Source organism: Ammodytes marinus (genome assembly GCF_949987685.1).
Source record: "Ammodytes marinus genome assembly, chromosome: 24".
Lineage (NCBI taxonomy): Eukaryota > Metazoa > Chordata > Actinopteri > Uranoscopiformes > Ammodytidae > Ammodytes > Ammodytes marinus.
Window position 1 is genome coordinate 5934904 of NC_137228.1, and position 26303 is coordinate 5961206.

The 26303-nt window shown below is 41.7% G+C and overlaps 1 protein-coding gene across 1 annotated transcript in view; it reads left to right on the top strand.

Annotated features, from left to right (window-relative positions):
- Positions 1–5081: 5081 nt before the first annotated feature.
- The window catches only part of LOC307269962 (FERM and PDZ domain-containing protein 4-like), a gene marked incomplete at both ends in the record, with an annotated part of 42512 nt that continues 21290 nt past the window's right edge, over positions 5082–26303 (top strand). Inside the window, 2 exons of the mRNA XM_080053066.1 lie at positions 5082–5122; positions 23659–23781. Coding sequence (XP_079909192.1) covers positions 5082–5122; positions 23659–23781 — 164 coding nt within the window. The remainder of the gene's footprint in view (positions 5123–23658; positions 23782–26303) is intronic.

Genomic DNA, 26303 nt, shown 5'->3' on the forward strand with positions numbered 1-26303 from the left:
TTTGCCATTCCAATCAGCTACTTATGTGTTGCATTGCCTTCAGTTTTCTGATGCCAAAAAACAAGCCACCATTTTACACACCCATCTAGAATTGCTTATTTTTTTTATACAATTTTTTATCTTTAGTCCGCCATATTGTTGGAGACTCATGAAAGATGTTTTGAACAGAGGGTTCAATTATTTCTAGGGCTTCTATGTGTGTTGTTCTTTAGTCTTCTGCCAATGTGTGTCATGGGAAACATATGAATGGAGAATAAAAAATTGAAATCCAGATTAACGTAGTTTCGTGCAGAGGTGGCTGCCATTTTGGATTGTTTCTGTTGTTGTTCTCGTAACTTAAATGTATCCACCTATCTAAGGATCCCCCACATGGAGACCCCCTGTCTAACAAAAACAAGTCTTCATTTCAAAGCTTAAGGATTGATTCCTGAAAAACGATTATCCAAAAAGATCCAAGTGATGCGCAAACGCTATAGACATCCTAAAATAGCTCCCAGCTGTAATAAATCCTCACAGGAAATTGAAAGTGCTAACAGATAAAAGGTTTTTTCATACACTTCTTGTCTGAGATGGGATGGAACCAAAGCACGGTGGAATTATGAAAGGGCAATGAGGTCTTTCATACAGTGTACTGCATTTGATGTGTGCGGATGCATTTGCTTTCTCGTGTGCCTAAGGGCAAGACTAAGGTCATCAGAGAGTCTTTGCATCAAAGCTGCATTCTTCCCTTTCTGCTTTGCACTCAGAGGAAGTGCATGTTACTTACAGTAATACACTGAACAAACAGTGCATACAGGATTTAGTTTAACAAATGAATTGTGTCTCTGCATGTTTGACACTGTTTCCTAGTGAATCACTGCTGCTGGCCTTGTGCCAAGATTTATACAATACAGGTTTGATTTGAATTGCTACCTTTTGAGATGCCAATTATTAACAATGATTTCTGTGAAAATCAAGTCTGCCATTTTTGTCCGTAGCAAAATATCCCAACAGCTACAGCCTCGGTTGCCATGACATTTTGTGCAAGCAATGATGGTCCTTCCTTGTAATGCCATCATGCGCTAGACATTTGTTTTTGTTTTTCAGTACTTTGTTTTATGACCATGATACCTGCAAAATAAATGACGTGAGAATGATTCTCGTCAGTCCAGATGAAACGATTTCTAAAAGTTAAGGAAAGACTCTGAGGATAGACAGTAATCCACAGGGACATGAAAAGACCAAGTGAATCTTACAGCTTCTTGTTAAAAAGAAAAACTTGAAAATAATGAGTTCCTCAAAGTTTGCAGCAATTTAGACAAAACACAACCACGACACAGTATTGTTACATGTTAGACTTGACACTGTGTCACTGTACAGTGGAGGAAATAAGTATTTGATCCCTCACCGATTTTGTAAGTTTGCCCATTTACAATGAAATGGGCGGTCTATAATTTTAAAGATAGATTCATTTGAACAGTGATAGACAGAATATCAAAACGAAAATCCAGAAAATCACATTAAAAAAAAATATATAAATAATTTTGCATTTCATTGAGTGAAAAAAGGATTTGATCCCCTATAAGAATTATGGCTCCCACAGATTAGTCCTCGTGCTTTAAAAAAGTATTCCTAATCTCAACTAGTTTCCTCTATAAAACAAACCTGTCTCAACTTGTTACCTGTATAAAAGTCTCCTGTCCACAGACTCAATAAATCAAACTCCAACATCTTCATCATGGGCAAGACCAAAGAGCTGTTTAATAGACTACTAGACCATTGGTGAGAAGCTGGGTGAGAAGGAGACAACTGTTGGTGCGATTATTCAAAAATTAAAGAAACACAAAATTACCATCAATCTCCCTCGGTCTGGGGCTCCATGCAAGATCTCACCTTGTGGGGTATCAATGATCATGAGAAAGGTGAGGGATCAGCCCAGATCTACATGGGAGGAGCTTGTTTATGATCCCAAGGCAGCTGGGACCACAGTCACCAAGAAAACCATTGGTAACACACTATACCGTAATGGATTGAAATCCTGTAGTGCCCGTAAGGTCCCCCTGCTCAAGAAGGGACGTACAGAACCGTCTGAAGTTTGCCAATGAACACATGAACGACTCAGAGAATGCTTGGGAGAAGGTGATGTTGTCAGATTAAAACAAAATCAAGTTCTTTGGTATCATAGTGACTCGCCATGCTTGGAGGCAGAGGAGTTCTGACTATAACCCCAAGAACACCATCCCCACAATCAAGCATGGAGGTTGAAGCATTATGCTTTAGGGGTGTTTCTCTTCTAAGTGGACAGGTGGACTTCACTGCATCGAGGGAACTATGGATGGGGCCATGTACCATGAAATACTAGGTGACAACCTCTTTCTCTCAGCCAGGTCCGTAAAAATGGGTCGTGGATGGGTCTTCCAGAACGTCAATGACCCTAAAAATACAGCAAAGGCAACAAAGGAGTGGATCAAGAAGAAGCACATTAAGGTCATGGACTGGCCTAGCCAGTCTTCGGACCTTAATCCAATAGATCTGTGGAGGGAACTGAAGCTCAAGCGACAGCCTCGAAACCTTAAATATTAGGAGAGGATCTGCAAAGAGGAGTGGTCCAAATGTCCTCCTGAGATGTGTGCAAACCTGGTCATCAACTACAAGACACGTCTGACCTCTGTACTTGCCAACAAGGGTTTCTCCACCAAGTACTAAGCAATGTTTTGATAGGGGATCAAATACTTGTTTATCTCAAGGAAATGCAAAATAATTTCTATCTTTTTTTTGTGGGATTTTCTGGATTTTCTTTTTGATATTCTATCTATCAGTGTTAAAATAAACCTAGCATTAAAATGATAGACCGTTCATTTCATTGTAAGTGGACAAACTTACAAAATCAGTGAGGGATCAAATACTTATTTCCTCCACTCACTGTATAATGATTTTTAAGAGGGTACATTGTGTTACGCCATTCTACTCTCCAAGGACATTCTGAAAACTTTTATTCTTCAAAAAATAAAATCCCCAAACTCCGACTCAAACTTTTGATGGGATCCAGTGTGCGGTCTTGCGTTGCTCCCGGAGAAATATCCACACTCGTAAAAGCCCTGATGGTTTTTGGACAGTCTAATCACTATTTATGAGTTCTTAAATCTTGTGCTGTTCATCTTGAGGATATCTGCCTCCATCTCTCACTTCACCATCGAGTTGACATAATGTCTCCACTCTGCTGTCCCCATCTGACAGCTGTGTAACTATAAATATAAGAAAAAATGCCAGCATCCAATCCAGTGATTACTGTCACCTATCGCTGTTAGTTGACATTGGTGACAGTCAGGGGCATAAAATAACCCACTGGCTAGCTTGTTTAGGATGCCCATCACCTTGTATTGTAACAGTAGCATCTGAAATCGCAAAGAGTGAGAAAATGTGCTTTATTTTATTCATAAGAGAAGTGAATAATGTGTACTTCCTCTCATTACACACAGAGTGGAGTTGAGTTGAGTTGGATTACATGGGATACTAAACATTCTCCCCGCTCTTTTGCCTCCAATTAAAGTTTATCATCACCACTGTGGTCCATTGGTGCTTCGTCCTTGGCCCCATGTGGCAGGGGGCCAGCAGCAGCACATTGCTAAAGCTGAACCATCTGTGCCCGTGCACAAGGCTCTGACTTGTTGTGGCTTGGTTTGATGGCAGCCTGTGTGTGTATGTGTGTATACAAGCACGACAAAAAAAAAATAGTCCTCGTCAGACACAAAGGGTAGACTGTCAAAGTGTTTGTCAAATTTTAATTCAAGTTACTTTTATTAAAGCTGCAGTGCGCAACTTCTGTCATCCCCATGAGGATTTCCGAGTAATTACAACAACACTGTCTGTGCCTCTACAGTACATGAGGTAAGCCTTCGGTGCACTTCTTTTGCCAGTGTCTGGAGGCGACACCGCCTTGTAAATGCTGACATACTGAAATACAGAGAGCGCTTTGTCGAGCTGATAGGCTTAATCAAGTTTGTGTCAACTCGTTTGGCGATGAGTTGAATGTAACCAACATTAACGTTGAAAAAGGTATGCACTGTAGCTTTACGTCTACCATAACACATTGGTTTTCTCTGCTAAGAAATGTAAAAATTATTTGTGCTTTGAAAATAATCCAATTACCATAATCAGTATCACGGTGTATTGACTTTAAGTCATTAGAGAAAATGCATGCACATTTCCAAGCTGAAGAATGTATGCGAAGCCAAATGATCTTGTGGTCTACACTACTAATGCATGCTTGCATCACGGTGATGTTGGACGAGTACATGCTCACTTAGTAAAACCAATGGAGTGGGCTGGGTATAGAAACCTGAGAGACGGGGTCTTGCTCCCGTCAGAGTGCCATTGTGCAGAGTCAGCTCTTCTCCTCTGCCCATCAGCCCCCCCCCTCCTTCTCTGTTTATCTCTGTTGCTTTCTCTTTACAACCAAAGCACTTCTTTACTCCTCTCCTTTCTTGTCCCACCTCCATCTGTCATCTTGATGTGGTCCTCCGGTAACCCCCCCTCCCTCTCCCCCCTTCCTCGTCCGCCCGGCAAAGGGATTCGCAGACCCCATGAACGGACCGTAAAGCCAGAGAGCATCCGTCATCCATTGGCTTTGTCCTTCCCACCTCCCTCCCTCCCTCCCTCCCTCCCTATCCCATCCTTCTTCAATTCTCTCTCTCTCCTCTCTCTCCTCTGCTATATGCCGCGGCTGGGATCACCGCACTACTCCATGCGATGAGATGGAGAGCGCACACCACAGGCTTATTGCAGCTCCACTAAGCCAGGTGGAGAGCACTGTCCCTGCCATCACTTCAGAAAACGCAACATTGTGGAAAGACAGACTTGGACTGTGTTTGCACCACATGGGACGTTCAACAAGGGTGCTACTTGCTGCCATTTGAGTTTATCATCTTGAAAAAACTTTGTACTGGAAAAGGCTTTGGTTGACTTTCGATATGGATCCCGGATGAAACTGGATTTGTCAGCGTTTTTTTTTTTTCAATGTGCAGGGATTTTGGATGTGGCTTGGAATGCTGATGTGGAAGCCCATGAGCTGTGCGACGTATAGCGCTGTGTAGCGGGAACACATGGACATGTTTGGTTTCTCCAAGATGCCAAAGCTGTCCGGGTGAGTGTGTGTGTGTGTGTGTGTCTGTGTGTCTGTGTGTGTGTGTGTGTGTGTGTGTGTGTCTGTGTGTGTGTGTGTGTGTGTGTGTGTGTGTGTGTGTGTGTGTGTGTGTGTGTGTGTGTGTGTGTGTGTGTGTGTGTGTGTGTGTGTGTGTGTGTGTGTGTGTGTGTGTGTGTGTGTGTGTGTGTGTGTGTGTGTGTGTGTGTGTGTGTGTGTGTTTTTGAGTGTGTGGCTTCTTCTAATGCTGATCACCGGAGGCTCTACATATCACATGTTTAATTTATTTTGCCAGTTTCTTGACAAATGTCACTTCACTTGAGACGAGGTAAAGTTAATCCAATACACAAGTCAGTATGCAAGTCATTCCTCGCCACATTTGTTATGTTCACTTTGTCCACTGTTTGGTTGCTTGCTGCAGGAAAAGCAATAAAGGAAGATGTGTTTGATGTGTACTTAGCAAACAAAACTAATTGTTTAATGCAATATGACATTGTCAAATAAGCTATCTGATTAGGTTAATTTACCCATTGAATGGATCATCTGAGCCATCATGGCAACAATTGAGCTGCCACTGGTGTAATTTATTTTTATTTATTTTTTCAAAACAGACTGGTATAATTGCAATGTAATATTCATAACTATGTTTTAATTAGTGTAGTATCACTTGAAATGAAAGGTTGTTTTTTTATTACCTTGGAATGAGCGTTTTATATCTACTTAGGAGCAGGGCGCACCACCATGTTGCATCGCCATGTTTTTACAGTCGCACAGCATGGACTAACTAAATGGCCTTACGCGTTTTCATGTATATTTTATAAATAGGGGAGAGTGGCCTAAGTTGTGCCACTTTTTACTCAAAGTGACTTTAAAGTGAGGCCTTGACAGTAATGTCTCCAACTCAAATATATACATATATTTCAGGGTGTTGTGCATCTCTGGCAATAAAAACTTTGGATCTGGAATAAACTGTTGAAGAAATATAGCTTTCGGAAAAAAAGTTGTCTTGTGGCACAACTTGCACCAGTGTGGTGTAAGTTGTGCCATTGGAGAAAATACCATGGGGGTAATGCAAGACAAATCCATTAGACAATCACTTATTTAAGGTTTATTTAAAGTAAATTAAGTAAATATTTTACAAAGATTGAAGGTCAATTTTCTTAAACAAGACCTAGCAGATCTAGGTGGTTTTGCCTGCAAAGCTAACAATGACAAAGTCACCATCATCATCTTTCTGGCCATCTGAACTCTTGTCAGTGGTGTCGTTAAGTGGAATTGGGATGTCAGTCTCTTCTGAGCTACTGTAGACAATCACTTTCTTTTGGTGACCAGCGTATACAGCCATGCCAATTGCACAACTCTCAGAAATGTACTTTGCACTAGCTGCTCCACCCTTGTAGAACCAACTGCCACCTGGCATATGCGATTCCCTCTCCATTTCTGCCTTTAAATCATGGCTCAAAACCCATCTGTACACCCTGGTTTTTCCTACCCATTAACTATCTTACCTCTGCACTACTATCTTTGTTCATATGTGGATGTCTGGGCTTTATGTCTTTTATTTTGGTTATTGTTATTTTACCTCAATTTTTTACCTACTGAATGCACTATGTAAAGCACTTTGGACAGTGCAAACGGTTATAAATGTGCTTTTATAAATACATTTGACTTACTTACTTATAACTCACCTAGGCCCTCTGGCACAATTCACCCAATCCCCAGCATTTTGGATAATAAGCATGATGCAGCAGTTTAGGGCTGACATTGTGCTAACTATATAGACACAAAGTGTAGCATACTAAAGCACTAAAACATGTGTCAAATGTTTTCAAACGTGTCTATAATTGTTCAGACACAGTAATCAAAAAACCTTGATCATGGAAATTTTACTTTGAGAGGCAAAGCTTAAATGTGCTTATATCTTATTCCATGTGTCTCCCTTCTTTACAGGATGAGTTTAATGGATGGCTCTTCTTAAATATGTGGTCACATTTCCAATTTCTTCTATGGTTTTCTAGAAACAAGGGGTGGCACAACTTGCCCACCGGCATAATTTAGGCCACTCTCCCCTAGTTATATAATAGATAACTAAATTAATCTTTACCTCATCACTTGATATTGTGGAAAGACTTGAGGCAGTGGTTGATGAACACCATCTTTAGTAACTAGCCACTTGTCCTTGAAGGCCCCGTAGCTTCTGTAAATGATCCAAATGGGAGGGGTAGTGTTGCAATCTAGAACTTTCACCACTAGATGATGCCAAAATACACATTTATTACACACTGCACCTTTAATATAGGCGGCAATCATTGACAGGTTCATGTGCAGGGTTAATATTGGTGTATTCTACTCTGTCTGTGTTGTTGTCCTGTTATTTGATGTGTCTAAGATATGGGCATGTTGGGATATGCACGGTTATTGCTAGTATGTGCATGGTGACAACAAGAGGTGCAACGGATGTGAGAATTGAAAGGAGGAACACATTCGGAGAGGCCAAAGAGCAGCAGCAGCCACACAGTTGGAGGGATTAAAAAAGAGATAAAGAAAGAGCAGAGGATGGACAGTGGTTACTGAAAAGGATGGAGCCAAAGGAAGAGACAGGACAAGACTACCAATAGGATAGCTTGGTTTAAAACTATCTTCCACAACACAATGTGTTTTGAGACAATAGTTTTCCTGTACTTTGATATACATTATAAGCACCTTACATTCCTAACAAGTTGAATTGGACGGACATCAGGCCTAGAATGTGAAGAAACGTTAAGAAGTCTTAAAGCTGGGGTGGAGGATTTGGGGAGAAAATGGCAGTTGGGATAGAGATTCGAATCCAAATACCTCAACTGCTCCACTTGTTCTCTTTGGTCCCTCCCCTATGGTCCCGCCGTGACACGCTCTACACCAATTAAGTCGTGCCAAAGTGAATAGACAGTCCCAACAGCCAATAAGAACAGAAAATCGGAGCCTCGCTCTGATTGGTCAAAGTGTACAGCTCATGTTAATTTTGACCAATCAGAAATCACATACCCCAGCTTTAAGACAGAGGAGAAATCCATAAGTAAAGAGCTCAGCACACAATCCCTGCTCACAAGTGATTTGATATGCCATTTCTTACACACATGCATTCTACAAGATATAGCGTGTAGATGTGAGTGAGCACGTTTGCATGATCCTTGTCTCAAGTGTGGTCACATCCCTAAGCCCACTAAACATGGCTCATGACAAATCTTTTAAACCTAACCATGAACACACACAGAGGTTAGTATCTGCAGTGCATCTTCTACTCATCTCGGAGACATATAGAATGAAATAGAATGAGAATTTCTTCATGGTTCTACCATATTTTTGCATATTGAAGGACATTCATAAACTAAAGTTTGGCTATGGTTTGTGGGATCATAGCCTCAAGATGGGTCTTTAGTGTACCGCTCAAAAGCATTGATATAGATTACTAGTAGTGAGCACAAATGTTCTCCACTTGACTTTTGTATGTAGTTTCTGGCATAGTGTGTTGTTTTTGAAACTTTTGAGTCGTGCTGAAAAATGATTCCCAAGCTCTAAGCAAAGATGTAAAGGATGTGCTGCACCATATTAACATCGCTAATCTTTTGGGACTAGCCCTGTCATGTTGAGGACAGAGACGAACGATCAAGTATTCCTTAAATTAATTTTACTTCATTTCAATGCAAAACACATACAATGGAGCACATGCATATTTCCCACATTTTTGTAGATGATTTTGTCTCACAGCACTGTCTTATTGCATATTTTTTTTTAATTATCTTTATTTCACTTCAAATTTAAATATATAGCGTCCATTTCACATCAGAAGTGCTTCCCTCTCCCCTTGTATTCCAAGAGTTTCACCCTCCAACTTGCACTTTTTCCTATGCTTTTATCAACCTGGTGACAATGTTGGCCACACCTACTCTGACACATTTGGCTGCATCCGTTGTCGACAGACTGTCTAATTAGGGAAACTTATTAACGTTGTTATTCTATATTCAAGTTATAGCTGTACTTTGCCTTTACCCAGATGGCTATTGTGCATCCATGATCCGCCATGATTCAATTCCTGGGCCTTCTTGTAGGGGACGTAAAAGCCATATTTGCTTTATAAACTTTCAGGAGAAGTTGTGGATCATTTGAATGCTGGCACTATATCATTTATGTTAAGATGGTAAACAGAACCGCTGCAGCAGGTGAGAGGGATCTGGGTGTGTGTGTGTGTGTGTGTGTGTGTGTGTGTGTGTGTGTGTGTGTGTGTGTGTGTGTGTGTGTGTGTGTGTTGGTTGTTTTTATCCTAACTATAGACTCATGACTTGGTTTTTCATCACACATCAGGCTCAATCCATGCGTCCCAAAGACAAAGGCATGACTTGATAACAGTGTTTGCAGTGTGGGGAAAAAATCTTGGCTTTAGTGTGTCGGCATTTGGCAGTGAAACTAGCCAGCAGGGCTTGTTTGTGTTCTGAATATCATATTACGATAATGTGTGCCAAAGTGCCCTCTGCTTTATGCCAGTGCATGCTGCTACTTCAGAGGGCAGAGTTCCACTGTACTGAGAGCCCATATGACCAAAACATGACATCCTAAAGGGCATTCAGAGTGGTTTTCAATTGTCACGCCACTCATTAGTTAAACCTGCAGTGTGTAGAATTTTGGGATTTTTTTTCATAGCAGACTTGGTAGAAAATAAATTATAATATCCATAAGTACGTTTAATTTAGTGCATAATAGCTGATTTTTTTTTTTTTTTATTATTATTTTTTCCCTTTGAAAGGGTCTCCTATTTCTCCATATTTCTCCATACCATGGACCAAGGCATGGGCGCCGTCATTTTAGAAGCGTCATAGTTGGAATGTCATCAGTTCTACAGAGGCACAGAATGGAACAGTTGGCCACACTGTGTCCATCAGAACTACCAGCTGGAATGTTCTCGAAGAATTTCTGTTGCTTCTCTGAACGGGAGCCATAGAGACGAACTGTTGTGATCTAGAATTGTACCATTTGATAATGTCATATTACACACTGCACCTTTAAAATAAGTACCCAAAAGTGTTTGCTAGTCACTCCACAATGTGATTAAAAAATATATATTAATTTGAAAATGTAGAATTCCTCCCTCAGTTTGACTATTCTACCAAACATTGTTGACAGCGGTTTAACCCGGCCACTAAAACAACCATTGTTATTCATTCACCTCAATGCTATAAACAATAGTTACATGCTAAAGGTTCGGCAAGCAAGACACTAAGACAGTTTGGACATCTACTAGCTCCATGCAGCAGCTTTTTATTAGTGGATCGCTCTTTTATTTGTAACTATTTTTTCTTAGTTTACAGAAACCTCAAGGCACATATACAAGTCGTGTAAGACTGACGTTATTGTTAATAAAAGAAAAGACGGGAGACAAAAATACAAGGAAAATAAATTGTAACTATATCCTAGACAATTACCATTTAAGGCAATGTCAGCAGAAAAAGAGGGTCAATTCACCAAAGCACAGTTTATATTACGACTTAAAGATTGATTATGTCCCACTTAAAATAGCCACACGCTCCTAGCCTACACAATAAAAGAGTCAATGGTTGATTATCATCCCTCCAAGCCTCCGGACTACTTGAGCGTAATATTCCATTTGTGAAAAAAAAATTCACTCGTTTACTTGTAATGTCTCTGCATGTTTAGGGTACAGACAGGAAACTGACATTGGTCTATAAGTCTGTGCGAGAAAGGTCATTTAAAGTTTAGCAAAAGTATGAGATGAGCACTTTGAGCTGTCAAAACCAAGTATGCATTTTCCAAAGTATACTACATTTTTTGGTACGAAATTCCCTTTAAAGCGAACACTAACTATTTCAGTGTACAAATGAGCATTGAGTCTTGTTTTTTTTTGGTTTTTTTTTAAGATATTTTTTTGGCATTGTTATGCTTTATTGATAGTGTAGAGACAGAGTTGAAATGGGGCAGAGAGGGGAGTGACATGCAGAGAACGAGGCTGGAATCAAACCCGGGTCCGCTGCTGGCCGAGGCCCATGGGGGGGACGCCCTACCAACTGAGCTAAAGGCGCCCCCAGAGTCTTGTTTTAAGAGAGACCAAACAATCCAACCATATCCTTTATGGCACATTGGAAGTCTTTTCAGCTCGAGGCACATACATGTCAACACAGACAGATCGAAAGGCTAACCCTTAACCTCCCCACCCCCACTCCATTTCTCTCTTTCTCACCCTCTGCCTGTAACCCTTAAAGTTGCACGATTTTCCTTGATTTGAATCTGGATAATCCTCCTAAGGGATTTGGTGGGGCTGGCAGGGTGGAATACACTATTGGCTGTTTCATTCACTATATGAAATCACATCACACCTCTCTCTCTCGCTCTCTCTCTTTCTCTCTCCCCCTCTCTCCCTTACCTATCTGTCTACTTTATATGGCAGCTCATCCATCCACCTATCGGCGTATCTATCCCTGCCTGTAATTTAAAGCAGGGAGAGTCGGCTTCATAGATACACGCTCCACTTTCTAAATTTACCAAGAGAGAATGATGGATTTTAGTTGTGTTTGTGAAACATATGTAATGGCATGTTTTGCTTGGAACATCTGTTTAAAGCCACAGTGGCGACTTTAATTCCAACCTGGCAGAATAACACATTTGTTATCTCTCCCTGTGCTTATTTGACAAAACGTAGCAGCTCTGATAGGGACTGCTTTAATCAATTCTTCATTTTTGCTCCGCAGGGATTCATTTCCTGGTGAGCACTGATATTCTGTTGTGTTATGATTACCACGTTTTTTTCGCTTGCCATAACTCCAGTCATCTCTCACGCAGATAATACTGTGAGACCGGAGCGATACGCTTTCACTCTTCCGCTCCCCTCTGTGACGAGAAACCATACAAACTTGATCAATTATGCAAACGAAGCAAAAGCCCATATAGCTCCGTCTGCGCATCCGAACTTCCTTCCTCTCGTATAGCTGCCTCGCAAAAAAAAACAAATAACTTTTAGTGCGCGACTCATCTCCCAATTACGCTTCCATTCTCAAACCCCAAATGCACACTATAATTCTGACACAATATGCCGGCTGGTGATGAGTGATGCAAAAAAAAAAAAGTGCCGTCTCTTATTAGATCGGTGCCCCACCATTATGTAAACGTTAAGAGAATGAGACATACTGCATGTGTTTCTCTTTTGGCCCTTTCATGTCTCATGTATTCTGCATGGGACCTCAGGTTTTGGAGTCAACTCTCCTCATGTGCATTATTTAGTAACACGTTGCTGCTTTTGCTGCTACGACGGATTAACGTGCATGCAAACCGTCACTGACTGTGGAAGTCCAATTGGCTGCGTTTTTTTATTATTTTGTTATGGTGAGGCAAGCCACTGTATCCCTTTCAACAAGGCGTGTAATGGTGTTTGGCCCTACGGTGAACCCCATAGCAAACCCTGAGAACAAAGGCACTAATACCACCCATGTGTCTCAAGATCATTCCCCCATGTGTGCAATCCTCCAATAGTTTAAACTTCATTCTAACACTACCGGGGACCCTTAGTTGAGTCAGCAGCTAGCTACAATACTAAATATTTTACCTGAATATTATAGGGCTGATGTATTCAGGTCCCTTTTTTGTAATTCAGGTGGAATGCTCCAAATACCGCTAGCATGAACACACCAAATATATTGTCATTTCAAAGCTATTTCCCACAGACTATGTGACATCGCTTTATTGCAGCCATGTACAGTCAATTCCACTCTCTGCCCTTGTGGTCAGCTTGGATATAATATGACATATATAAATAAATAAACTTGGGTTGCCTTGAATGTGAGGCGCTATAAAACAATAACTTCTCAATTTCACAACTCCTTTTGAGAATGGATTTAACTCGCCAGCTATAAGTAAGTAATGAGTAAGCTTTAGAGGTGCTGCTATTTGGAAGTATGTGCATGTATTCAATAAAGTTAGAATCATAAGGTTGTGAGTGCTGTAAAATGTTCATAAAAACAAGCTCTTTTCAAACATGAATGCTTAAAAAGATTGCGTCCCAGTGTACTGTGCCCATGCCCTCAACTTTCCGTGCCATTTGCCCTTACAGCTGCTGTTGTTCCCTTTTCATGACAATGTCCATGGATGCATTCACTAACACAGTGTAAGCTAAAGTGTTAGCATGAGGACGCTTTGGCATCTGTGTCACTGTTTGCATTACATAACAATTAACATCACCTGCAAAACTGTGTGTGATTCTTTTAATGATCACCCAGCTCGAAATACACAGAGGTCTCCACAGATTGGACCACTCGCCTACTGTCGAGCAGAATGATAAAACATATTTCTCTGCATGCCTTAGAGAGTGCATACTGAATAATTGAGCACTCTGACTTTAGTTTACTACATACAGTAAGCAATTATTCGGTTGGAGGAAGGGGGGAAAAAAAATCTTCTACAACTTACAATGTACATTTTCACTCACAAATGCACAGGGGTATTCTGGGAAGGGGACGGTGCTGTGGAACAAATGAATGAATGAAATATGACGCACAAAACGTGTCATAAATGGAACCTTACCATCTATCTTTAATGTCACTTTGTCAAGCGGTTAAAATTGATTTAGTTGCATACGTGTGTTTTGTACTCAGCCGGTTGGTTTCATGGATTTCCCATAGCTGTGTCAAATCTGGTATAATGGGGTAGACTCAATTGTGTAGACACCGGCAATGTGTTCTTCTTTTAACTCTTTCTCAGCCTTACAAACTTCATTTTCTGGAATGCATGGACTGACACAGAGACTCAACTTAATTTCTTTAAAAAAGCGGTTGAAAGACGCCCTGAGTGACAGGGCATTATGATGGATGGGCCAGCGTTGAATTCTGCCAGATTTCTCTTTGCTCATGCATCTGTTTGCAAAAGAGGCTAAAAGAGTGATTAGTTCTGCTCCAAATACTATCACATAATACTTAAGTGCCACGGAGCGTCTCGAGACCCACGCTGTGTCACACACACGCACGCACGCACACACACACACACACACACACACACATCCAAACACACACACTGTAAACCGTCATTCAATATAGCATGCAAGCATATACATACACTTGCACTGGCACACATTGTGAAGCCTGGCATAGATGTATGGAAACATGAGCACTCGAGTTCTATTCCCGTGGGTCCACTGATGGAGCATGGCTATTACTTCCACAGATTGGACTGAAACAAATGTACTAATCTAGTTCTAAAGTGAAACAGTTGTGTCCTGACCGTAGAAAAGTTAGGCTGAGGGTTTTTCCGGAAATACTCGCTAGAGATTTTTCCTTCCTACGTTATGACAGGAAAGAAGGCGGGCTCCTGCATTGCTTCTGCGTCAGTGTCCCTCCCTTGGAATGCAGATGTCATCGGCTGTGGTGTTGTTTTAGTGTGTGTGTGTGTGTGTGTGTGTGTGTGTGTGTGTGTGTGTGTGTGTGTGTGTGTGTGTGTGTGTGTGTGTGTGTGTGTGTGTGTGTGTGTGTGTGTGTGTGTGTGTGTGTGTGTGTGTGTGTGTGTGTGTGTGTGTGTGTGTGTGTGTGTGTGTGTGTGTGTGTTGACATAGGTTGAATGCACCCATCTGACAAATGAAGTCACGCGGGTGCACTTATTGTATATTGGCACATTCAATACACACCGGGTTCTTTCTTTTAACCGTTACAAGAATTGACTAAATGGATAGAGGTAGTCAATGCTTGTTCGTCATCACATCAATGCGTAGAGTACAGCCCAACCAACCAGAAACTGACTGGTAGTGGAACTCCCCATAGGCATGACCTCATCTGAAGCACAGTACTATACTCCCTGGGCCACATATGAACGAAAATGAATGGCTTTAATTTAATTAGAAAATCTAAGGCCTGTTTTTTTTCCCCAATTGTTAGCTTTATTAGCGATTCGAAATGTCAGGTGACTGCTGGCCGGGTAATTGCCTTTAGTCGTCTCTGGGGCTCCATCAATTTCCTCCTGTTGTTTGAGTGGCGTCTCGGAGTTTATTTTTGGATCCATGGGCAGGTTTCAATGGATACTTTTTTAGCCATACAACTGAATTATATTCGCCTTTTAGTCTTACGATAAAGGTGTATTTGCTGAATGAATACACTGTACATTGACTAGTATGTGTTTTGGTCTCGACAGTTCAAGTGCTTTGGAGCTTTAGGCCAAATAATAAAAAAGTCATTGAGTCGACAACTGTATAAACATAATTGAAACAGCCAATCATCAGATTTCTTTATTGCAAACATAAACTATAAATTGCTCTGGTGGTGCCCTTTGTATTTCCCACCGGGCTTTATGTGACATTTCCAGATAATCAATGGGCTGTTGAAGCCTGTGTGTGACTGTGTTGCCCAACAGAGATGTACCACTGTGCTGCAAAAGGTTGAACAGCGACATTGTAAAAGTGTTGAAGGCTCTGCTGCTGATACAAATGGTTGAATCAATGTGTTTTTTTTTCTATCAAACCCTCTGTACTTTATTAATGCATCGATCATAGTAATAGTCTTTACATGTTAGTACTCTTTGCCCATATATATATGACGTCAGCCCAGTTGGCAGCATACGTACATATGATATACCCCATTTTTGAATTTTGATGGTATCTGGCAAATATTCTGTTGAGCTTATATTCTCAGCCAGAGCCCATATATCTAGGTCTGCTGTCTACATGTAGTGGTCTGATCTTATATTATCCTGTCTAGTAAATGAACACAGACGTGTAACTGCACCTGCTGCCCTCCAGCCAAATGCTGCTGTCCCCTTAGCAGGAAATGTTCATACACGAGTGTGACCTTTCCGACACACTCGCACAGCGCTTGTCTCGAGCTGTTAAATGCCCTTTGCAGTGCACTTGAGGACAGTCATTGAGAGGGTGTGTGTGTGTGTGTGTGTGTGTGTGTGTGTGTGTGTGTGTGTGTGTGTGTGTGTGTGTGTGTGTGTGTGTGTGTGTGTGTGTGTGTGTGTGTGTGTGTGTGTGTGTGTGTGTGTGTGTGTGTGTGTGTGTGTGTGTGTGTGTGTGTGTGTGTGTGTGTGTGTGTGTGTGTGTGTACTATGGTCAAGAGTCTGGCCAACAGCCAGTCGGGAATTGTCCAAATGTTTTCGCTCGTTTCACTCAACGCTGTGTGCTAGAAAGACAGTGAGATCGACAAGGAGATGAAAGTAAAGAAGAGATGATAACAAATACATAGCTAAAGCCGGAAAAAGCCTAATGTCTCCAAAGATTGCTCTTTGTATACTGTATGATTGTGGTGATGCAGTTGGGAACTTCATTTGGAAATGGGAAGCAGTGGCCGGTGGGTTTAACCACAGAATAGACAGCTGTGATTGATGCAGCTGACTTATTGACACAACCCCCCGACATGTCTTTGTGCCTACAGTATATATTGGTGTGTGTGTGTGTGTGTGTGTGTGTGTGTGTGTGTGTGTGTGTGTGTGTGTGTGTGTGTGTGTGTGTGTGTGTGTGTGTGTGCGTGTGCGTGTGCGTGTGCGTGTGCGTGTGCGTGTGCGTGTGCGTGTGCGTGTGTGTGTGTGTGTGTGTGTGTGCGTGCGTGCGAATAGATTGAAGGATTATACATTATTGTCTGCACTGCATTGGCTTGAAAGACATCACTATCCCTGTCTTAAACAGTACTGTTTAATAGAGAGGAGAGCTGTCCGTGGTCCTGAAATCAGCCCAACCAAAGCCTTTAAGGGAGCGGCTCCCTTTAGCGTTCCATGGTCAGCCCTTTAATTGATTGAATCATCACACACTGTTGCAACTTGGCACGTCTCCAGATCAGGGAGAACAGCCAGTGATTTTTGTTTTTCTCTCTAAGGGGACATAAAGATCCAAATCCCCACTAATCAGCTCAAGTACTGTCCGGCCCTTATCATGATCTCGAGGGACAGTTCATTTGTAAGTGGGGGGGGGGGGGAGACATCTTTATAGCGTGCAGTGCAGCAACATGACAAATGCAACATTTACCTGCAATCATAAAACAGCAGAATAGCGGTGACTCACTGCCTTTATCGCAGTTAGTGATGATAGGCTATGAGTTCAGCAGCTTGGGGGCTGCCGAGGAGAAGTGAAAATGATTGGCTTTGGTGGAGTAAGTCATTTGTATGTGATTGTCTGATCAAGATAACAAAGGATGGAGTGGAGATATGGGGTTTTTTTTACTTTCCATTTCATAGTAATGGCATGCTGACTGTGTACTAGACCTTGCAAGATGTCCGGGATGCATGCAGAATGTAGTTTAATGTTTCAAGGGGGGTTACATAAAATAGAACCAGCCCGTTCTTGCATGTTTGAAGTGCACTGAGAGCCAAAGCATGTCGTCCTTTTCACATTGTAGAGCTCTATAAAGTGAGAGCACTTCCAGGGCAACTTCTTACACTGGCGCTAATGTTTCATTTATGAACGGCACATAGTCATGGAGGGAGACTGAGTGAGTTAGAGAGAGAGAGTGAAAAACTGAACGTGGGATGTGGATTTGGACAAGAGGATGGGTTTGTCTTGCTAGGAGCTTAGCTTGTGTTAAGTTGGAACACCAATTAGTATAATGAGGAAGACTAAGAGGAATGGATGGAAGAAAAAAAGGAAATTTGTAGTGACATGTTAATGCCAAATAGGACATTGTCATACTCTACTGACTACAGATCCCAATGCAAATCCACAAAGTCCTTCTCACTATGTAATTTGGGGAGTTGGTTGCATGATAGTAAAAGTTTGAAAAGATATTGTCATTTATGTTTGATCAACTATTCAGAAATTCAGTTTAGATGAGGCTATGGGCTATGCTCTGGTATCAAGTATGTTGAACCAATCACAGCAGTTCTCTTCCCAAATATTCTATAAAAACAACGACTGTTTGCCATGGAGACTGTTTGATACGACCACGCACACACAGCCCTTGTTAAGACACCCAACTTTGATATCATATAGATTTTTACTATTTCTGTCCAGCTTTCCAGAGACGTTAATGGTCAAGGGCTTGCGTTTATATAATGCACTGAGAGCTAAAGCATGTTGTCCTTAGATGGTAAAGCTATATAAAGTGAAAGAACGTGCGCCCATGTTTCATTTATGACCAGCGCAAAGTGAATACGAGAGAGAGAGTGGGGAAGAGAGACAGCCAAACCCAAAGTGGCATGTGGATTGGATAAGAAGGGGAAGGTCATGCGATGGCTGCAGTGGTCTTGCCAGGAGCTCAGTGTGTTAAATTGGAACATTAACGAGCATAATAAGGAAGACTTTGAGGAAAGGACGCTCCATTAGCAAGCAATTAGGGAATTCCTAGTGACAAATCAATGGCCGAATGGGATGATCCTATCCTGCTACTGACAGCAGCAAAAATCCATTTGATTCAGCTTTAAGGTGTGTCAACTGTGTGATCTTCAAAAAAGTGCCACATTACATAATCAATCAGCCGTGCATTGCTGCAACTAATTCATTATTGATCAATATAATGATCTATTTTTGTCAGAAAATGTCCGAAAATTGCTGATCTTGCCTCAAACTTAATATTGCCAAGTCTGACACAGTATGCAGCTGACATTTTGTAAGAGCCAAAGTTGGACGTGCATTGAAGCTGAAAGCTGTTATCTCACAGTCCATAAGGGGTTTAAGTAAGTCACAGCATGTATGATGTGATCTTTCTATGATGCCTTTCAAACAGGCGGCCAGAGGGGGAGAAAAATGCCCTGTTACTTACAAGTGAGCCTACTGCTGAGTTTAATCATGATGCATTCTTGAAACATGCACGCTACACAAACGTTGCTTCAGGCAGGTGGTTTCTGTGCATTTTATCTCAAGTCGCCAGAGCGGAAAACACCTTTGATTATAATGATGAGAATGAATATACTACAAAGAAATGGACCCTAAACGCTGATTTACATTTCCTGTATTATATTTCAAACTGCTCCACCCCCACCACTTAACCTAGATGTCCTTCTATGATGAAAGGGGGACCTTGGTTCTATCGGCACGCAAGACTCTTAAAAGCAGAGTTTTCTAAAAAAAAAGTCACAGAATAGTTGCTGAGCTTAAATGACCCTAGTTGTTCTGTCGAGTGAAAAGTGGCACAGATTGACAGCGGGAGGCGGGGCTAATGCCACCGGCTGTACTAAGCATTGTCATTATGTAGGCTAATACATCTTGGGAGAGCTCTCCGCCTTTTGTGCAAATGCAGTCAGTCTGAATAAAGATTTTGAGGGTTTTTCATAAGATTTCGTGTGTGTGTGTGTGTGTGTGTGTGTGTGTGTGTGTGTGTGTGTGTGTGTGTGTGTGTGTGTGTGTGTGTGTGTGTGTGTGTGTGTGTGTGTGGTCTATTTAGAGAAGGAAGGTCAGACGAAATGATTTCCACTCTCAGCAGTGACAAGTACCCAGGCCACAGTCCTTCAAATGGCTACGCTCCTCAGGCTGGAATGCTACAGTGTCTTCTTGGAATCGCAATTCAAATTCTTAATTTTTTCGATGTCTTTGGAAAAAAAAATCTATTTTCACTTGCAGCTCACATTTTAGAAGCAGGAACCATTCAATTCAAATGCAATTTAGCTTGACAATTGACTTAAAGGACTAATCAATAAGGACCATTGTTCTTTGTTAAATTGACAGATGAAATGGTTGTAATGTATTTCACACTATAAATATCTTTCAACCCATCCCCCTGACACTTACCCTGCTCTGTGAAGAAGACTGCTGTTGTCATTGTTGGCCATAGAGACCTAATTCTAGCAGTGCGTGAGTTGCAGAATTCTTTATGGAAGCCACATAACAATCATATTTACTGATGAAATGTAATAAATGTCAGGGGGATTATAATATCCTCTGATGGACTATAATATGAAGGGGTTTATGTGTATATGCCACTATAGATATTACCTTGGCTGAACCCTGTGATTATGGATTGCTTTTAATGGGACAGTTAACAATCCAAATCAAGGCTGAAAGGCGGAAATATGAAACGAAGCTTTTGTTTGGATGCACTGCTGCTGTGCGTTCTTGCTGACTGGTGAATGTGGTTGCCGGGCAGCTAGGTTACCACGCCAGCTGGCTTCTATACTGCTCTCTGTGATGGGGAGCATGACATATGATGCAGCAAAAAAAAAAAAAAAAAAAAAAAAAACAGACAGACAAGCTTCACTGGACACCATTTTTGTGGCCAAATAAGGACGGGCATTTATTTGTGATGCGGTGAAACAATATTCAGGTTGAAAATGCATGATGTGTCTCACTTGACTGGGTATTACAGTGTGAGAGAGGTTCTGCCTTCTCGTTCAATACATCCCTGTGATCCAATCTTTGTTCTTGGTGCCTCAAACAGCCTAATGGGAAGACAGAGAGGATCTATCAATATCTGTAATGGCAGCATATGAAGGACTAGATTTATGATTTATGGCGGACACCAGCCACAGGATTGTGAATCAGTCAAAAACTCTAAAATGAAATAAAATATAATGCTTGTTGATTCCTTAAAGCTACAAACTATTGATTGTAATCTCCCATAAAAACAGGGCTTCTTAGTAGTTATTCTTTGGTCATTTATTTTGCCAAAGGCACTAAAACCTCCTGTCTTGCTAGTTGGAGGTAATTTGTCTGTCCAGGCCATATAGGGAACACATTAATGATCCCCAAAAGTGTCTAGATACTTTTTACATTTAGATGAATGAAAGTCCAATGCGTTATGAAGTTTAGCCGAGGAGCATTAGTGTGAATGACCGTGAGAAATGGCCGCCACTTTTCACAAACAAACACTTTTTGTATTCGATTTGGTGGCCTTTAATGCAAAGGCACCCTCTTGCTTCTTTTTTCCTGGTATTTTTTAAAGGAAACTCATCAGAAAATGGGAGAAGGCCTTTTTCTGCACAGTGATCTTTTCACCTTTTAACTTTTTTGCATTATGAAAAGTAAAATACCGTGCGAGAGAAAGTAGCCTGAGCCATACCAGCTAAGGATAGGCAAGGAGCTTTTCAGTTCTACTCGTACGGATTCCTGTCAAACATGCAACCGTAGAATAAGTCACTGTTGTGCATGGTCAACACGATTTTCTGATTTGAGGCTCAAGTTTAGCTCAATTTGAGAGTGCTTGAACTTGAACCCATGTATATTTATACCTTCTTACTTTGGCACCCTCCTCAAACAAATATTATTGACTGAGCCATCAATTTTATACTCCCTGGCAGAAACATTTTGCACTTTTCTGTCTCAATCTGATGTACAAAAAGGAACAACTTGTTTTATATGCTGGAGGAGCACCAAAAGAGTGAAATATTAATGGCATCCTGGTGAACTTTTTAGAGTAAGTTTCCTCTTCTCCCCTGTTTCTTGCTATGAGGCTCTGAGACGGTGCAGTGGTTTTTTCCATGTTGCTGCTCTCCCAAAATCCTCTTACTCCACATACACACTCATCCACACACATACATGCACAGCTGCACACACTGCTGTCTCTGCCTCTCATACAGTATTGTCTCTCTTACAAACACACACATACACACACACAGACACAGACACACACACACACACACACACACAAATACTTATAAACACACACACACACACACAAATACTTATAAACACACACACACACAGCGTGGATTTGTTTTCTCTGTGATGAGAGGGATTATGGGATAAAGGAGGCGAGGCCACGCCAGTTTAGTTCAGTTTGGACCCAAGCTGCTCTCAGCAGCAGCAGCAGCACAATGACAAACACAGATGAATGTCTGGCTACACAACTGGATATCTGCACCACCGCGGCCTCTGTATATTTTATTTTGAGCTCAGCGGGAGGCTCTTATTGGGATTCTGGAGTAGTGGCGGTGGATCTGTGTTATACTTTCGGATGACTGAAGATCAGCTTAAAAACGACGGGATGCCGACGGAATGTAGCTGGAGCTCTTAAGAGTCAAAAACCCAAGAGGGGGAATGGATCCATCAAAATCGAAGGATGGTGTATTTTCTTGAAGTATCACTCGTAAAGAAATCCTTCCTCTTCTTATGTGAAGATGAGCAGAGGGACTGAAAGTGTCTGACGCATTTTTACCGTGCTCCAAGGACAATTTTGTTTTCTTCCCATTTCACCCCCGTCACTGCAAGCTATGACCTGACTTTACTTTGACCGATGCATTCCGCCCATCAGCAGCAGCAGCAGCACACTATGGCAATCGATCGGCTGGATTCTTTCGGTGACGACATCCTCATCTAGTAGGCACTGTCATCCACTTTAAGAGTTTTTATTTTTTACTCTCAAAGGCCAAAGAGTTGAAAGTATGATGATGTGTGGCGTCTTTTCTGGAGTGAATGTGCTGCATAGGATAGTATTAGACAATGGGTTTGGCATTGGAATGTTATTAATCTACGCATTGTTGCTGTATAGCTGTGCATGGGCTTGCTATGGTAGATTTCAGCTCAGGACAATAAACTGGTCCTCGTGCTTTTAATGCCTGCGGAAATTGAGAAAAATGAAGTGCCTAGGATGCTTGAATGCAATCGGTGGCATTTTGTGATGTTTTATTGCCTTTGTGAGTGTTTCCCTACAGAGAGTAATGGGATGGGCACCTTATGGTCTGTGCATGATTAGTCCCCGCAGTATGACTTTGGGGAGAGTTTTTAACAAAGCACGGTTGATTCGAGAGGATGATCTGCTCCATTCTCATTATGGGGTGAACTCTTGTGTATGATTTCCTCCGAGGAGACACGTTAAAGCCACTCTGTTCCCCCATATACCTTCCCCCTATATCTGTCCATCCCCTCCCTCCCTCCCTCCCTCCCTCCCCGGAAATCGTCAATGACAGTGTAATCTGCGATAAACGAATCAACCGTCACATCATTGCCTTTTGAGAACAATTTTGCAGCGCTTGGCCATCGATCGCCTATCTGCACACCCAATGAGCTGTCATTTGACTGTGGTCGATTGCACTAAGCAGTGCTGTCTCACAAAGGCAAGCCTCCCACCGAGAGGGGTGAAGTCATACTAATTGGAGTGTGTGTGTGTGTGTGTGTGTGTGTGTGTGTGTGTGTGTGTGTGTGTGTGTGTGTGTGTGTGTGTGTGTGTGTGTGTGTGTGTGTGTGTGTGTGTGTGTGTGTGTGTGTGTGTGTGTGTGTGTGTGTGTGTGTGTGTGTGTGTGTGTGTGTGTGTGTGTGTGTGTGTGTGTGTGTGTGTGCGCGTGCATGTTTTATCCAGAGAAGTAAAGAAAGGAAAAAGGGATTTGTTCATTCTTTCCTTAAATGATTTTACTCTGTGCTGCCATGTTTTATTTATGGGTTGGCTTCTCTTTGGACCTTCTCCCCGTTTCAAAAATCAATATGGAGAATTTTGTGGTTCCATTTCAATGTTAAATACTCCAGACAAACTCCGAGTGGAGTGTGGTAGTTTCTGTGTGTGTCTAAAAATGTTGCAAAGAACATTTGAACAATCTAACCTGCTTTACCTTTGCTGTGAGTCAACATTGTCCTTGTGTGTGTGTGTATTTCATTACGCTAAAGTTAAACTACATAACAAACATATGACAAAAAGTTAGTATTTTCCTGTCCCTTTGTGTTTCAGCCATAAGAACAAAATGTCGGGCTGGCCTCCCCCTGGCCCTGGCCCCTGGAGTGGACTGCAGGGGCCTCCATACAGCTGGGAGAGCATGAGCATGAGCAGGGACGGACGTGACTGCCTCACCACGTATGTACTGTCTCTTCTTAACACACTAGCATGCATGATAACACACAGTTACATATGGTTGCACCATTAAAATCTATACTAAAGAACATTAGTATGTGAAGGAGTCAGAACCAAATTTGTAGTCCGACTGCACCACGCTTGTTTGGTTTGGAATTGGTCGTCTGCAGGAGGGCATACATAACGTCTTCCACCGACCTTGGTTCTACTTTGCAATCACTGCACAGAGGAAGGACCAGAACAATGAAATGCATTTCAGTAACATAGCATAGCATAATACAGTTGTGTTAGTGCTAAATACAGATCAGACATTGAGGTTTTTTTTTTTATTAAACCTGCCTATTCCCGAAACCATTCCCCTGGCCGATACTTTAATGAGACAGTGTTGTGGGTGGTGTTTTCATCCGGCCCATCCTTCCCACATTCAGGTCATTTGCCTTTGTCTTGCTTGTGCACGGGCTTGTTTGTCTGTGTAAATGCGTCCTCCGTGAAGGAACTTTCTGCAAAGGTTTAACAGGCAAATCGTAAAGTTGGACTTAGCATTGAGACTGTGCACGAGGAATCCAGCTATACGTGCAAACACTGCGGAATAGGCTCTGTGCAGGGTCATACATTAATGATTTTTCTTGTGTGTTGGGAATCAAAAATGCACTTAAAAAGTGTATTGACATAAATATATTGAGGCTGGGACTGGGAGCCCCAATTCATTGGCAATACTTATTAATGCATGTTGTTGATTCCTTCTGTTACTTCCCTTTCTGCCAGGACCTTGGAATACAAAATTAACTTGAGGCAAATTGTTATCGGTTGGTTTTAGGGCATTCTGATAAGCTGTGATCCAATTAACCTGTGTTGACGTATGCTTTGTGCAATGGTTAAAACTATACTGTGAATTGATTGACCAAGAGAACGCACATGCACACCTCTCCGTTGTCGGTTACCTTCTCCAATTTTCTTCTTAACTTAAATATGGCAAGGGAGACAGCTCTGGTAATGTGGATTGTTCCCGGAGAAAAGCTGTTGGCTTCGGAGGATGTGACACGAATCGAGTACGACTATTGGGTTTCCGTGAGTTAAAGAAGAAAAGTGGAGGAAAGCCAAATCAATCTGTATAAAAAGGAATGTAAGTGTTTTAAAAGTTGCATATGTACAATGTATGACAAAAGCGGAAATGTGAAATAGTATAGTTCCCCATTTCAAGATTTGAGTGATGTGGATTACTGATGCTCTGTGTGTAGACTGTAGAGTAAGCATATGCCTTTGTGGATGCTCAAAAACACAGATGGAATATGCTTGTCTGTGCGTGTTCTGTAAACCCCTGCCTACTGTTGCACGCGAATGCCCAATACTGGTCCCCCTTTTTTTTTTTTTTTTTTTTAAGATATTTTCTTGGGCATTTCTATGCTTTATTGATAGTGTAGAGACAGAGTTGAAATGGGGCAGAGAGGGGAGTGACATGCAGAGTACGACCGCGGGCTGGAATCGAACCCGGGTCCGCTGCTGGCCGAGGCCCATGGGGGGGATGCCCTACCAACTGAGCTAAGGGCGCCCCTGGTCCCCTTTTTCCTTTGACAATTTCACTGGTGATATATGGTTTTGGATGGACGGGTAGGTGAAACTAATAGAATTCTCGTCACATAAGTTATGATATTGATATATTAAGAAGTGAACTGTCATTGGATATTTCACCAAATCAACAGACAACTAAAGAAAATAATTTCAAATCAAAAGACAAAAGAAAGATCTCGCAAAAAGTCTCACAGTGCATATTATAATATCACTCAGCCCTTGTTATAGGCCTTGTTAAATTTGATGGTGCCACGTAGACAAGGTTTGCTTGGTCTATTAAGTTTAATGTAACTCTAAAGGTGCTACATTTTGTCCTGGATGGTATTACATCATTTTTGTTTGACATACAGTAGTTAACCTTAAAAGTAAAACTCCTTAAACTTAGGTTAAACCACTATATTGATTAGGGAACAAACTCGATCATGGTTAAATGATACAAACTTCAACAGTTATTAGTATTGGTGTGTTCGTTTTCATGACTTGTAGCGACGCCAGCCTTTGACCCTCTGCTTTGAGCTTTCCCCCTGACTTTGAGCCCTTCTCTGCCCTCACTAAGGGATTACAGCCCCAGTGACCCCTGCAATCGCTTATGGGAACGTGCTTCATTACAGGCAGATTTAGCGGGAGATTTCTGCGCCATATGTACACAATGCAGATCACTGTGATAATGAGAGGGAGAATGAGGACCCGCGGGAAGGGAGAGGAGGTAATAGGGCACAGAGATCTAGACTGATCCGGATTGGTCGGAGATCAAGTCGTATGCCGGATAGTTGCAACATGTTACTTCATCAGGGAAGGTTTAGGCAAAGCTGCAGATTTATATATATATATATTAATTTCAACTGCTAGATAACTATGCACAACCATGCAAAAGCCCAACTGGTCATGTAAAATCTGAAGAAAAATTTCCTTATGAATTAAAAGTATAGTGCGTAACTTCTGTCGCCCCCTCCCCC